Below are 13,870 nucleotides of genomic sequence, written 5' to 3' on the forward strand. Positions count from 1 at the left end.
GGAATCTTGTGGGTTTTGATTGTCGAGGGAAGAGAGTTTTAGTGGAGACTGCCAAAAAATTTCAAAAAGTTCCGTATTTAGTGATATTTAGGTGTCTGGTGGTGACCCCGGTTTGTGGATACCGGTCTGTGAAAGACCACAAGCCCACCGTCCGCCCGCAGGCCGCAACGCTTCACTCCAACACCCACACCGTGACACTGGCCTCCGGGGGCCAAAAAAGGAAGGAAGAAAGACTATTGCAGAACGGATCCCAGCCAGCCGTGAGAGTGAGTACTAGGTCCGATGCGTCGCAAGGATTATCTGTCCCGGCGCTCGCATCAGAACTTGAGGCGCCAGGCAAGGACCATCATGCCCTCTGCCGTCGGAACCGTCCCAAGGATGAGCCCCTACGTGAAAGCGTCTCTCCTCGCGCTCCCAAGTGGCCAGAAGCCGCCTCCCCTCTGGCCCGTCGACAAGACGAGGCCCAGAAAGCAAATTATAATCAGCGTCGATCGATTACTTCCACGCGCGTTCAAACCAAACAGGTCCCCTGCATGACTTCCTCCCCTCATCTTCGTCCTCTTCAGAATAAGTACAGCATTCTGCGAGTCTCAGAGCACCGGCATTTGCATGAACCAAAGCAGGAGTATATACTTCAAATTTCGATTGAAAGAAGAGATACCGGCAGCAACTAGTATTTCTGTCGGATGTTTGTTGCATGTGCCTTGCATTTGCATCCATGGAAAACACAGGTAGGTAAATACAACGCGATTGATTTCAAGGGCGTCATTGATTGGCTTGCATCTCCATGCCAGAGATCTAGATTATTCTCCTCCTGTTTACTCAAGCATGGTGAGCCTGACTAACTGCTGCGGCCTTGTGGGGACGATTATCTCTGCCAGGTAATCCTATATACAGCTCGGTCTCCACATCCATGTCGTCGACCTTCTGGTCCGGGTGCTCATCTTCTCTGGTGACGACTGCCAGAGGAGTCGCCAGCACAGGCTGATTCTTGCACTGCAGAAATGATCAAGAGCAGCATATCATATGCGTCCTGAAGTTACAGATATGGTAGCACTTTGGAAGTCTAGGTTTGTATATATGCTCATAAGATAGCACAGGAGAGGTAAGCAGTACAATCGAAGTCTGACGCTAAGTTAGTCGGTCGTTCCATCCAAACAGGCAGCATCTGCATGGCAGAAAATGTTTCGTTACCATTACCTTTTCACGTAAATCTTCATTGCTCTTACGCAGCGTCATCTCCTGATTGATTTTTATGCAAGAGATAAACAACACAAGGTTAGTAACTAACTAATCCGATGTTCTCTTCAGGTTATTGTGGGACAACAATTTGGCGGGAATTGAGATACCTTCTCTCTCAACTTATTAACTTGCTGTTCGAGCAGCTGAGTCTGGCATGTACGATAACACACATATAAAACGCTGTAAGCTTGTGTGCATACATAGGCAGCTTCATTTTTGCAAACATTATAGACTGTAGTGACTAGGAAATAACTAACCTTTCTTCCCCTGATGCTATGGAGGCTCTTTTCAAGTCTGACTTCCAAACTGTGCAGTTCTTCAATTGAGCATTCTTCCAACTTCTCACCCAAAAGTTTTCTGCATCTCGACGAAAATTAGTTCCTGCTGGTATACAAGGATAGCAGTATTTTGAGTGCTAAAAAAAACCTTTTGTAAGCTTCAAGTGCTTCTAGTTTCTTCGCCAGGCCCTCAGCATCAGCTTTTACTTGCTGCAATTCAGATAAGATAATCTTAGAAGTCACCTCCCTAAAAATTAAAATTACCATATGCTATTACTGTCAATAGAGTGATTCACTGTAATTATACCAACAGAACCATACAAGAATCTCGGACATCCTTCTAGGTTACAGTTGAGTTGAATTTTTTTTACGGAACACATTTAGCATAGTTTTAATTTTTAAATAAACTGAACATTCCTCAAGAATTCTCCAACTGCTACACTGTTTTCGTACAAGGTATTATCATATAGGCATCACATGTTTTTCTTTTCTTTCAGCTATATTGATTAAACTCCGTCATGCTTCAGTCCAGGAAAGTATTGTGCTTTCAGGTTTCAGTAAAAGCATCATCAACTGGAAAACGGACATTCAACAAAAGCAAATTGAGCAATTGAAAACAAAGACCTGTTAATGCTAAGTATCATACGGATCCACTGAATAGACAACAAATTTTCCTGACGAAATATGAACATTAGAAACTTGAAATTAGACACCAGAGTACGCCCACTATAATAAGGACTGTAGTCAAGTCTATCGAGCAGAATGGTCGTATTGAGTGTTGTCACCTCTGTATCCTGCTGCACAGTCTTGCTGCTGACATTGTCCTTTGTGTATTTCCTATAACGTTCAATTGTTTTCGGCACACTGAAATGAAGATAGAGTCAGTAAAAATTGTCATAACTTAGAATGTTGCTGATTCATTTTGAGAACAAAATATGAGATGTATCTCTAAACATTCAGAATATTAGCTGTCTCCCATGGTAAAACATGGATTATTGCGTGCAAACATGGACTGTAATTGCCATTCATGAAGTCTTACACCCTTTTATCCATGGTTTGACCGGGCAATTAATCATTGTAGTTATTTTTTAGAAATCATAATCATTGTAGTTATGAAACAAAATACTAAGATTCAAGAGTGCATCTTGTTACAGATTTGCTACCGGTATGTGCCAGAGCTCTTAACAAGCTAGAACACATGCTTAATTGGCATGGAGCATAATGTCTATCTTGAGAAACAGTCATGTCATATTGGAACCAGGCTTGTGGATTTGGAAGCAATTTGGTACTACTGTAAAGGAACTTATGTGTCAATTTCATTTTGAGTGAATATTATAAGTTAGAATACTTGATCTTCTGCATTTTTTAGCAGCTATGTGTGACCTATCCAATTGCCGGATAAGATACAGTCCAATTGTTCGAAAGGTTACAGACAAAAATGTAGTTCCACAGTAGTCACTGTCATGATACCTGACTACAATGTAGGACCTGATAATGTTAGATATTATGATTTCTCTGTATAATAACCTCAAAAGAAACTACCCTTAGCTCAGTCATAAGTAGAAAACAAGACCTGATAGTGTTAGATCTTTGGATTTCTCATTTATAACTCTAGGAAAATTTACTACTTAGCCCATTCATAAGTAGAATTTACTTTCTAGCACATTTATCTCTTATATTGGTTCGATATTTTGCACAATGTCAGTGGATAATCTTTCTTGTCAGTGAATACAACAGCCTATATACATCAGGAGTAGCAAGCGAAATATTGGTATTATTGTTTACGGGAATACCATTTGTAATCAAATGGAAAATGGGAAAAGACAGTAAAATAATAACAAAAAGTATTAGCAGTGTGGTGAGTAATTGATGAGGGTCCATGAGTTATAATTATCTAGTAATGCTCCAACAGTTAATTTCTGAAAGTTTTGCTAGAAGCAGAGGTTGGTAGAATCTTAGGGGGAGGTGACCCGCTTCAGCTGAGAAGAGTTGAATTCAAGAAAGCGGAAATTCTCCTAGAGTTTTGCAGGAAGGATTTTGAGATTTGTCACCACCTGTTCGCTTAATTTAGATTTACCAAGCGTGTCTGGTCATATCTAGAGGACATGATGTCGCAACCATCACTAAAATCGGTTTCGTGGCCACAAACCCACTCCATTCACCAATGGTGGACAGTCTTGGCCAGCAGCCTAAACACCCCAAAAAAGGGCTGAAGTCGCTCATCATCCTGGCTTGCTGGGAGATCTCGAAGGAATGCAACGCCAAAACTTTTAATAAAGTGGAACAACCTGCGGTCTTCGTTGCCCGGAGCATCAAAGACGAGGCTAGCACTTGAAAGTTTGCGGGAGCATGGCACCTAGGCCGCCTTATCCAGAGAGCATAGATCAGTCTTTTGTTGTTCTTTCGTCGGATACTTATTTTTTATATAATTGGCAAGTCTCCTGCTAATTCGTTTTTTTAAAAAAAAAAATCTATAGTTCTATCATCCTTGCATATCCATCATTTGGGTCTCCAACATGCTCTCCATTCTACCAAAAATCATATAAAGAATTTGTTAGGAGTAAAGTTCTTCAATTGACTCTAATTCCAAAGAGAAGTTACTTTCAAACATGGACATGGTTTGCTATAGTTCTTACTTTGACTACTAATTTTATCAAAATATGTTGATACAAATAACAAACTATTGTCTTTGTTAATGTTCTCAAACATGAATAAAATGTGAGTAGGAAAATGAATGTGGCAATCCGTAGCACTCTAGTGTATCTATCATCCAACATTTCAACGTACATGTAGCTAAGAGAAATATTTTATCTCATTAGTGTGTCAAAGCTGTTAATATTATTGGTGCATATAACAGAGATCGATCGGGGACCGGATGAACAATACCGACGGACGGAGGAACATTAGCCAGGCGCGATCAATCTGTACGAGAACAGAGGAGAGGCTAGCGTCCTAAAAAAAAACCCCAACTCCAATACCATGTTAGAATAGCAACATGTATTCCCTAGAGACACTAGACCAGTATATATACATGGACCAGTGTGTGTGCGCGCGCGTGCGTGTTCGTGTGTGTTTGTAACACGATTAAGCTATTTGTGCCATCTCTAACCATAGCTTTGTGCCTCCGGCACGAGGCTCTAACATTACAAGAGAAAATGACCAAGAAATTGTGTCAAAAGAACATGCTATGTTGAGCATAACCTTAATAGCTTCAGTCATCGACTAGTTTCCATTGTTTAGGCACTATCATGAAGTTGTCAACACTGTGCCTTCTCATTGACACTATGTTAAGAGTTTTGCCATGCTATGAACTAAACTTATGGGTTGTAAATCCTTGAACAACAAATCATGTTTTTCTTTGTGTGTAGGCTATTAGCATGATTTCAGTTTTTGCAATAAACAATTGTCACTGAATATCGTAGAACATGAATAGTGCCATTATATCATACTTCAGACTTTGTGTTGTGTTAATGGCCGGTTTGTTACCTAAAAAGGCCCAATGCACCCTTACTACCCAAAAGGAGACGTGGCGGCTAATGTGCTCACTTATTAAATTGTGTTAATGGCCGGTTTGTTACCTAAAGCGGCATTGGTATGATCTCCTAGTTCCTACAAGGTGGGAGACAATGAATTCGATCCATGGTTTTCCTCCCTTTTGCCACATTTTTTCTCAAAATGTTTAAGGGGAATAATCCATCAAGCTATTCACAAAGGTCAAATCGATCCTCTTTCCAAGGGATCAATGATAGTGTGTGCTCAAAGAACCTTGACAAAGTAGTACAAATGTGGGTCAGATGTAGCATAAAAGTTCTATCCTATGTGTGATCTTGATTGAACGATGGCTATTGAATTCCCACTTTGTTCCCGAGACCAATGAACTAGTTGCTTCACCATAACAAGTGGTTTCGGAGATTCTTTTGCCATAACTTCCTCATTCGAAAATTTTGAGCGGCTCCTAATAGATTTTCTATATAACATCAACACAATTGTATCCCACTTAACATAGTAAGCACAAGTTGGGACTTGTTTTCCCTTGACAATTGGCACATAAGAAATAGACCTTGATGTTGGATTACACAAATTATAACACAAAACATTTTTTAAACTATACTCTTAAGGCTTTATCCACAAATTCTTCAAACAAATAAAAAACAATGTTATTTTTTATATAAGTGAGAATAATGAAACATGACAACAAAGTTTAAAGAAGATATTATATTTATATATAATTACTTATAATAAATTACAAGGAGTGCACATCATATCTAATAGAACCACAAGAATCATATATAAATTATGATCTCAACTTTACATCACTTTTGTAAGAATCACGTGGTCCACTAAATTAATAATTGAGCTGCGACATTTAGCTTGCATTGCAAAAGCTCAAAATAATATTCATATAAATGCCCACACAATAGTTGGAAAGAACACTAAGTGGACTATGTGATTCTAGAGACCCATGGGTAATAGTATCACACAATAGTTCTGGGCAATAGTTTTGGGTAATTCTACATGAAACTAAGTGCCCTCGCGAATCATGACCACAATGAGGTCCACTGGGTAATTCTGGAGGGGGAAGCACTAAGAAGTGTAGAATTATATAAAAGATCTTTGTGGTGTTCTATCTTCAATAGTATTTGCATGACTAGCCTATTGCACATCCATGGTAGCACCGGAATATCCTAAACCATTCCTTATTTTCTAAATAGTTGTTGATTTATTAATTCACACTTAGACACTAATATAAAAAATCTTATTTCAAACAAAGTTACAACCAAGCAATAAAAACATATAATGTATTAAAATATTATTCAAGATGTTTTATATTGCAAAAGAATCGTATCATATTCAAAGTGATACTATTTATAAGTAAATATGATAAATTAAACGCTTTAACTTATTTTTAAAAAAATACTAGTGTGCATGGAAAATTATTATGACTAGTGTCAAATATCAACAAAGGTATGCAGTGGTGACACTATTTATAAGTAAATATGATAAATTAAACACTTTAACTTCTTTTTTTTAATTCCTGGTGTGCATGGAAAATTATTTATGACTAGTGTCAAATATCGACAAAGATATGCCGATAACTAATGATTGAAGTTGCACTGTCCACATAAAATATAAGCATCTAAGAATTTAATACAAGATGAATTCAGAATTTGTACCAAATCAAACATGTCCACGCAGGACATTCTACTGAATATGCAAGGATGGCCAAATATCTTGACATGCCCTAGCATTCACGTAACAAACTAGCAATGGTTGGGCATAAGCATACAATGAGTATAGGTATAACTGAATTATTCAACAACCAAATCTTAATAGTTCCAATCTATTGTAATTTCCTTCGTATTGATACTATTTACCTAGTCCAATTCGGATCAAAATTCAACAACCAACATTTTAGAGTATAGTCTAAAAGGATATGATCTCTACATACGTATCAAACATCATTCACAATTAAATCCTTAACTGAATATAAAAAAATAAAGTCTAGCTTCAATCGAATTACGAAAGTTGTTGTTTTGAATCTTTTTCTACATAAATTAAAAAAACATGGATATTGGTTGCTGAATTCAATAACGCCCCACATAATGCAATTCAAATAAGTGAAATTCATCCAGATTTGTGCTTCAGAAAAATTTCTAGTGTTGACCCTAAGTAATATACAAACTTTCTTCAAGATCATGCCCCAAATTTAGGGTTTTCGTAATATATATTTCCTATCCAAGGTTGTCACCTTCTCCCAATGGTCGAATTTTTTTAATATCCAAATAAAAAAAAGAGAGAGATTTGTAGATCTTTTGCATATATGTATAAAGATGGGAGGGCCACAAAAGTTTTCAGGGAAGTGGGAGAGAAGTGTTCATTGATTGGAGAAGATTAAATGCATCTCCGCCTCTTGGGCTAGGCTCCCTTTTCATAGGCCCCTTGGGGGCTGGGGCAGATTACAACAAGATCGTTCCAACAAAGAGGGAATACCTAGGGTCAAACATTCATTTCCCTTTTCCTGCTCCACCCATGAAATCCTAACTTAGTGATGCCACGCTGGACCAATTCCATGGATTGTTCCATGGCCACAATCCATGGAGTCCTTCAAAGTGTTTTTTTCAATCGGAGGAGTTACTTCATATGGGTACCTTTAGACTAGTATTCAGTGCAGACCTTGACGAGAACATGACTCTCTTTAGGCCTATTCTCGGAGGGGTCAGGGGTGGACTTGAATTGTACGGGCGCCTCTCAAATAAGGCACATCGAAGGGGGCACACAGGAGGGTTAGACCCAGAGTGGACACCATGGAGCAGGCCTTTGGGTCTTTCTCCAAGTCTTGACGTCGTGACAGTTGATGACCTTGCGTCCCCTTCGTGGGATGTGTCATGGCTGGTCCAGACTCCCACAACAATCGCGTCCTAGGATCAAATCATTGAATTTAATATCATACCCCACTCTGCCAAACATATTGTTTTCTTAAATCTACATATATTCAACACTTGTACTTTCTAAAATTGCATTTTAACATAATTTAATTTAAAATTATGGTCTCAATGAAACATTTTGTGTTGTTTATACCATTCCTATATTCCTTACTTTATTTTTGTTATAAAGTTGCATTGACGTTGAGCAATGTCAATCAATTGTGCTGGCCGTTGGATTAGTATTCCTTACCATAGATTAGATACTAACTACTCCTAGAACATCATATCATTTCTTCGATGTTGGAAGAAGCTTTGGTATATCCTAGACTCCAAACCAAGAAGGCATTACAAGAATGGTCCGATGATTGCTATTTAGTTTTGTTGATGATTGGTGAAGTTGATTATACAATACTTATTTAAAATAGGGATATATGATCATTAACTGTACATATCAAGAAGAGGGCACAAGATTATGTATAGATTCAAGTCTCACTAAGGATAATAGCACTAAGTCCTGTTAGCCTTAATTAATCTTAAGAAAAAACGATTAAAATGGGGATATGTCTAGATCTAATCCTAAGGATCTCGACGAGTTCTCTTGTGTTTTAAATCTTGAAACCCTTGTCGGATGAAACTCATCGTGGTTTGACTCTGTTGTGGATCTCAATGGGTTGTTTCTACTCATATCCAACTAGGCTTGCTTTGTATTGCTTGTCCAGCTTTTAGCTTGGAATCCGATTGTCTCATCTCCAATTAGCATCCTCTCGGTCTGCCCTTTGGACTGTGTTATTTTATAGTCAAGTCAAGGAGACGTAACATACTCAGAGTCTCCAAGTGTAATCTTCACAGACTGTGTTATTTCCGAATATCTAGAAGACTTCTTCCTAATTTGAGGATTGTTTCCGTGAAGAACATAATGAACTACCTAGAATATGTAACATTTATATTCTTGTGGCCTAGCAATATTGTTTTACTTGCTAGTTGTCGCTACTATTGCTGATAACAAGAAGTTTGCTTTTCATCTTGTGAAGAAGACGTTAATGGATAGAAGGTGAAACTTTATAGTTGAAGGACATATGCAAGTAACTATTTATAATTAATAAAGGTCGATAAAATCAATAAGGATAGCACGTATAGTGCATTCACAATCAAAGAAAAAAAATCATAGCATCGAATCCATCCACTAAATCTAGATCGTAAAATTGTAAGACTTCAAGACTCAGATCGAGTATCTGGCAACTTTGCATTTGTCTATATAGTAGTAATCAGTGGGCCTCATAACTTTGTATCAAATCAATTCCAATAAGGACATGGTATCTTTCTATGTCATATGGAAAAGAAGTGGACTATATTATGATATTATCACATGCTTGAAATCAAAAGCGATATTCACCTAGCATTTATTTTTAGTATTGATTTTGTAAACAAGATGATTTACATGATATTTTCAATGGACAAATAAAGGTAGTCTAATTCAAAAGTAGATAAATAAGTATAGTATTTTCAAAGTATTCCATAATATTTGAACAAAACCAACTTAAAGAATGACAATTTGCAATATTGTTGGCATATTTAAATGTGGGTTGTCTTTCTATCTTAGATAAGTCGTTCCGAGTTGATGAACTTGCATTAAGAAACTACGTAGTTATAAGCCCACTGAATTACACGAATTCGTTTTAGGTGCAATATTTTCATGTGCTACAAATCAAATATGTAACACGAGGAACATAATTAAGATTAAGTGATCTTTCAAGCAAAGATACTTAAAATAGTGACGCAATTTAGCAGGTGATCCTATGCATATTTAAATAAAAACAATTGGTATACAAATTTTCCCCATAGAAGTGAACCATAATAACATAGTATATTCATAAAATGCTTAAATGAATCATAACTTGACTTCTTAACCACATCAAAAAAAAGATTCGATTCTTTTGGTGACCACCCTAACATCCTTGGGCTGGACTGTTAGGACAAGAACCAAACAGTGCAAACAAGTTACGTTAGGGTGTGTTTGGTTCAGGGTACTAGGGTGGATGGGATCGCCTCGTCCAGGATTTTAGACTCATCCCTGTGTTTGGTTGGTGATCCAGAGTGGAAGAAGTCATCCAACCAAAGTGAATATTCCCTGAGATGCTAGATGACTCGGTCCCCCAAAATTAACCGGACGAGTCCATTGCGTTTCTCCGTTCCTCTCGATTCCGCGTTACTCTCACCGCCCTCTTCCTCCCCTGCCACCGACCCCCTCCACCCGAGATGCACGCGCCCATGGAGGAATCAAAGCAACTACACGCACATCACCTCCGCCGCGGCACACTCCGCCTACAGCCGCTGCTCCTCCACGTTCTCGCCACCGGCGACCTTCGCTACGTCACACTCCTACTCAAGTAGAGATGGCGTCACTGCATGCGGAGGGGAGTAGAGAGGGCTTAGAGAGCAAGGTGGAATGACGCTAGACAACGTCAAAACAAGCGCTTCAAAAATTTTCCTTCCCTCTTTCTCTATTTGGCCAATGGGGTTTTCGTGCTCTAAAAATGATGAAACTTTTTCTGTAGGTTCTATAATTCATGATGAATCCATTTTAAAAGGATTCACCTCAAATCCTTGTAGATTTCAAAACAAAAATCTCCAAAGCGGGCTACTCCTAAAAATTCTAGCAATTTTTAAGGCCTCAACAGAATTCCCAAAACTCTGGGAAATTCACTAATATTCCACTCATGTGGCGTAATAATTTCTAAAATTATTTCCAACCGTAGGTTATTTGGTGAAAAAATGAGTTCATTTGCAATGCTACATTTATATGGATTTTTATCATTTCATGTGATATTCTCTTTTTAATTTAGTTTGAATTATAACAAATTCAAGCATGCAAAAATTCATCCAAACGCATATAAATATGAATGTGCACAAATTAGGGTGATATATAAGCAAGAAGGTAAGTTCACCAAAAGGTTATCACAATCAACTCAATTCATCCAATCCATCCAACTAAATAGAAAACTAGCTCATCTTATTCACTCTAATCCTACCAACTAAACAGAAAGCTGACTCATCTCATTCATCCAACTAAACAAAAAATTGACTCATCTCATCCTAAAAAACCGAGATGACCCTATCCCATCTAACCTTGTCCTCCAACCAAATGCACCCTTAGTGTATCCTAGAACTTAGCTAGCATCTATCAAGTCATCATGACGCAGACCAAAACAAAATGGTAACACCAAAATCTATTGAATATGGATGCAACTATAACCGTTGGCAAACAAGAGAGCACTCAGTAGTTAAGCAAAGCCACCATGTGATGTGAAATCGAGAATTTCTACGGATTAAATATATCATGAAAACTGAACTGTACATATACAGTGAAAGCATAGTACACAATATCGCATGCGCTGGTTTTTGTCTCCGAGCAGCAAATGAACTCGCATATAATGCCATCCGTACTGCAAGCAAGGCCAATAACATTGCAAACAATCTCCAAAACGCTCCACGGTTTGATTAAATGGGATTAATTAGTCCAAACAAAAAGAAATGGACGATGCCCACTATACTCTACAGATACAACGTACTACTAGTAAAATTCGTTGTTCAGACAGCAATGCATTTAGTGCAATCTTGGCCAATTCTAGCCTGGCGCATATCGCCGTGTAGCATTACATTTGCCATCTTTTCAGCCAGATTTTCCCTATTGGCTGCGCCTATTAGTTATTTATCAGGGCAATGAGCTGCCTACATGTACTACCTACGTGTCTTTTAGGCCTGAAACCACGCAAAAGTTCAGTGCAAACCGTAGAAGGAGCAGCAAGGAAATTAAAACGCACTCCACGGCAAAACCAAGGCAAGATTCTCCCGGACGCAAAAACTTCAAACCAGCCAATGGAGAGGAAGGGGGATGTGTGGGATGGCGTCTGCACAGTACAGGTGTTCGTCCCCCACAGGCCACAAGACGAGAGGTCACGCAGTTGCTACAGAAGCTGGCAAAGGAACGCGCAAGGATCCATCAGATTTTGCAGGGCTTTCTCTCTCTAGGAAAGACTAAACTAATCGTCCAAGCTTCAACACCAGCAAAAGAACACTGGCACTACCAAAAGGATGGGTAAAGAAAGACCAAAACGAACATGGATGGATGGATGGGTGGGTTGGGGCCGCGGGTACCTGGCGCTGGCGAACTCGTAGAGCTTGCCGCGCGCGGAGAAGACGACGAGTGCGACCTCGGCGTCGCAGAGGACGGAGAGCTCGAAGGCCTTCTTGAGCAGGCCGTTGCGGCGCTTGGAGAAGGTGACCTGCCGGCTCGTCGGGTTCTCTATCCTCTTCATCTGCGTCTTCCCCCGCACCATCCTGGAGTGCCGACGGAATCACCCGCTCCCTCCTCCCCGACCGATAGATTGCCGCCTGCTCCTGAGAGGAGACGACCAGGGCTTTATTATCCGAATTGGGGCGGCGGGGAAGCAAAAGTGGAAAACAAAGGGGATCTGGGGAAGGGAAAGAGAGACTCACCAAAAACGGCAAGGGCGCGGGCGCGGGAGAGAGAGAGAGAGAGAGAGAAGAGGCCGCGTAGGGTTTGGCCGTGTAGCTCCCCGCCCCAGCCCCCGCCCTCTTTCTCTCTCCTCCTCCTCTCCTCTCCTCTCCTCTCCTCGGCTTTCCTTTTCCGTCCCGCCGCGTGTTTTGTTTACGCGCAAGGTGGGCCGGGGGAGGCAGCGACGAGCCAAGCGACGCGAGACGAGACGGAAAGGAAAGGAGAAGAGGGGATTCGGTGGGGTGGGGTGGCGCTGCCGTTTCATGCGCGACGGACGGGCACGGCAGCAACGCCATCCAGAGCCCAAGGGGCACGAAAGCGAGCCCGGAATTTCCCATCCCAGGAAAATTATCGGCCCCGCCATTGGCCGGGTGCGCACTGTCTGCCTCTTTTCGGGAAGGGACCGCCGGGGGCATTAAAGCCGATGGATGATGACGGGGTGGGGGTGGCGCTTTTGCGGGTTAGCCCCCGTGACCACTCGCTATTTGCACATCAGTTCCACCCGAAACCGACGGGGACGACTTTAACTTGACTCTGCCTTGGAATCAATCGTTGGCCAGTAAAAGAGGAACGAAAAGGCTCAGAGCTTCGAGCCGACCATCGCTTTCCAGTGCTAGTGGTACTACTTAATCTGGGCTTAACGAAAAAAATCTCACCTGTCGTTAGCGTTCCATTGACTGGTGACTCAGAATTTTCACAGCGATCCCACTCCTCCGTGCGCTACCATCACGTGGATTTGATAAACATATATAAGAACGACAGTCATCTTGGGACACTGTCGGGCTGATTATATTACTGTTGGATGATGGGGGTGGGAAACAATGGAGTTTCCGTTAATCCGTTACTGCTCTTGGTAATTTTACAAATGATAGATATACTTGTATGGATGTGTTTCACCTGGCTTCGGAAACATATACAACCTTTGATACGTGGCATACACAATGGATGGCCCTTGGAGCACAATGTCATTGTTGAGATGCGTGGAAATTCTTTTATTCTGAAAATCCAATGCTTAAATACATCTCGTTCTAGAATACATGCAGTCAAATTTTAGAAATTTTGATCACTAATATATATAAAACTATTAGGATTTGGAATATGAAAATAATAGTAATAAATTGATCATGAACAATAGTTTAACATCATCTAACTTTTATAATTTTTATCAAAAGATAGTTATCAAATATACTTATTGAAAACCGTATCAATGACCTAAACGATAAGTAAAAGAGAATAAAAATAGTAACAGAGAGCAATGTAACCGAAAGAACAAGTCTCTTTGTAAAACATTATTTATAATATCAACATTAAATGATCATTACACATAGATACTGAGAGCGATGTCAATTCCTTCCACCTCATATGGATTAGTGTAGACATTCTCTCCAATGCAAAGTTGCTTCTCCACC

General features: G+C 39.9%; 1 protein-coding gene across 4 annotated transcripts; it reads right to left on the reverse strand.

The window, feature by feature from the left end:
• Positions 1-628: 628 nt before the first annotated feature.
• Positions 629-12,661, reverse strand: LOC133917027 (MADS-box transcription factor 50-like). 4 transcript variants are annotated; one of them, XM_062360965.1, is made up of 9 exons: positions 12,443-12,655; positions 12,101-12,363; positions 11,767-11,919; positions 2,306-2,384; positions 1,669-1,730; positions 1,500-1,599; positions 1,350-1,391; positions 1,201-1,242; positions 629-996 (listed from the first exon to the last, which is right to left on the reverse strand). In XM_062360965.1, exons 2-9 carry the CDS (start codon positions 12,280-12,282, stop codon positions 823-825), a joined length of 834 nt encoding a protein of 277 aa, XP_062216949.1. In that variant the 5' UTR covers positions 12,283-12,363; positions 12,443-12,655; the 3' UTR covers positions 629-822. The 4 variants fall into 4 exon arrangements, with proteins under 4 accessions (XP_062216949.1, XP_062216948.1, XP_062216950.1 ...); XM_062360964.1 differs by having other exon boundaries at positions 12,101-12,343; positions 12,443-12,651; XM_062360966.1 differs by lacking the exon at positions 1,350-1,391 and having other exon boundaries at positions 12,101-12,343; positions 12,443-12,661.
• Positions 12,662-13,870: the final 1,209 nt, after the last annotated feature.

The sequence above is a fragment of the Phragmites australis genome, chromosome 4, assembly GCF_958298935.1.
Source record: "Phragmites australis chromosome 4, lpPhrAust1.1, whole genome shotgun sequence".
NCBI lineage: Eukaryota > Viridiplantae > Streptophyta > Magnoliopsida > Poales > Poaceae > Phragmites > Phragmites australis.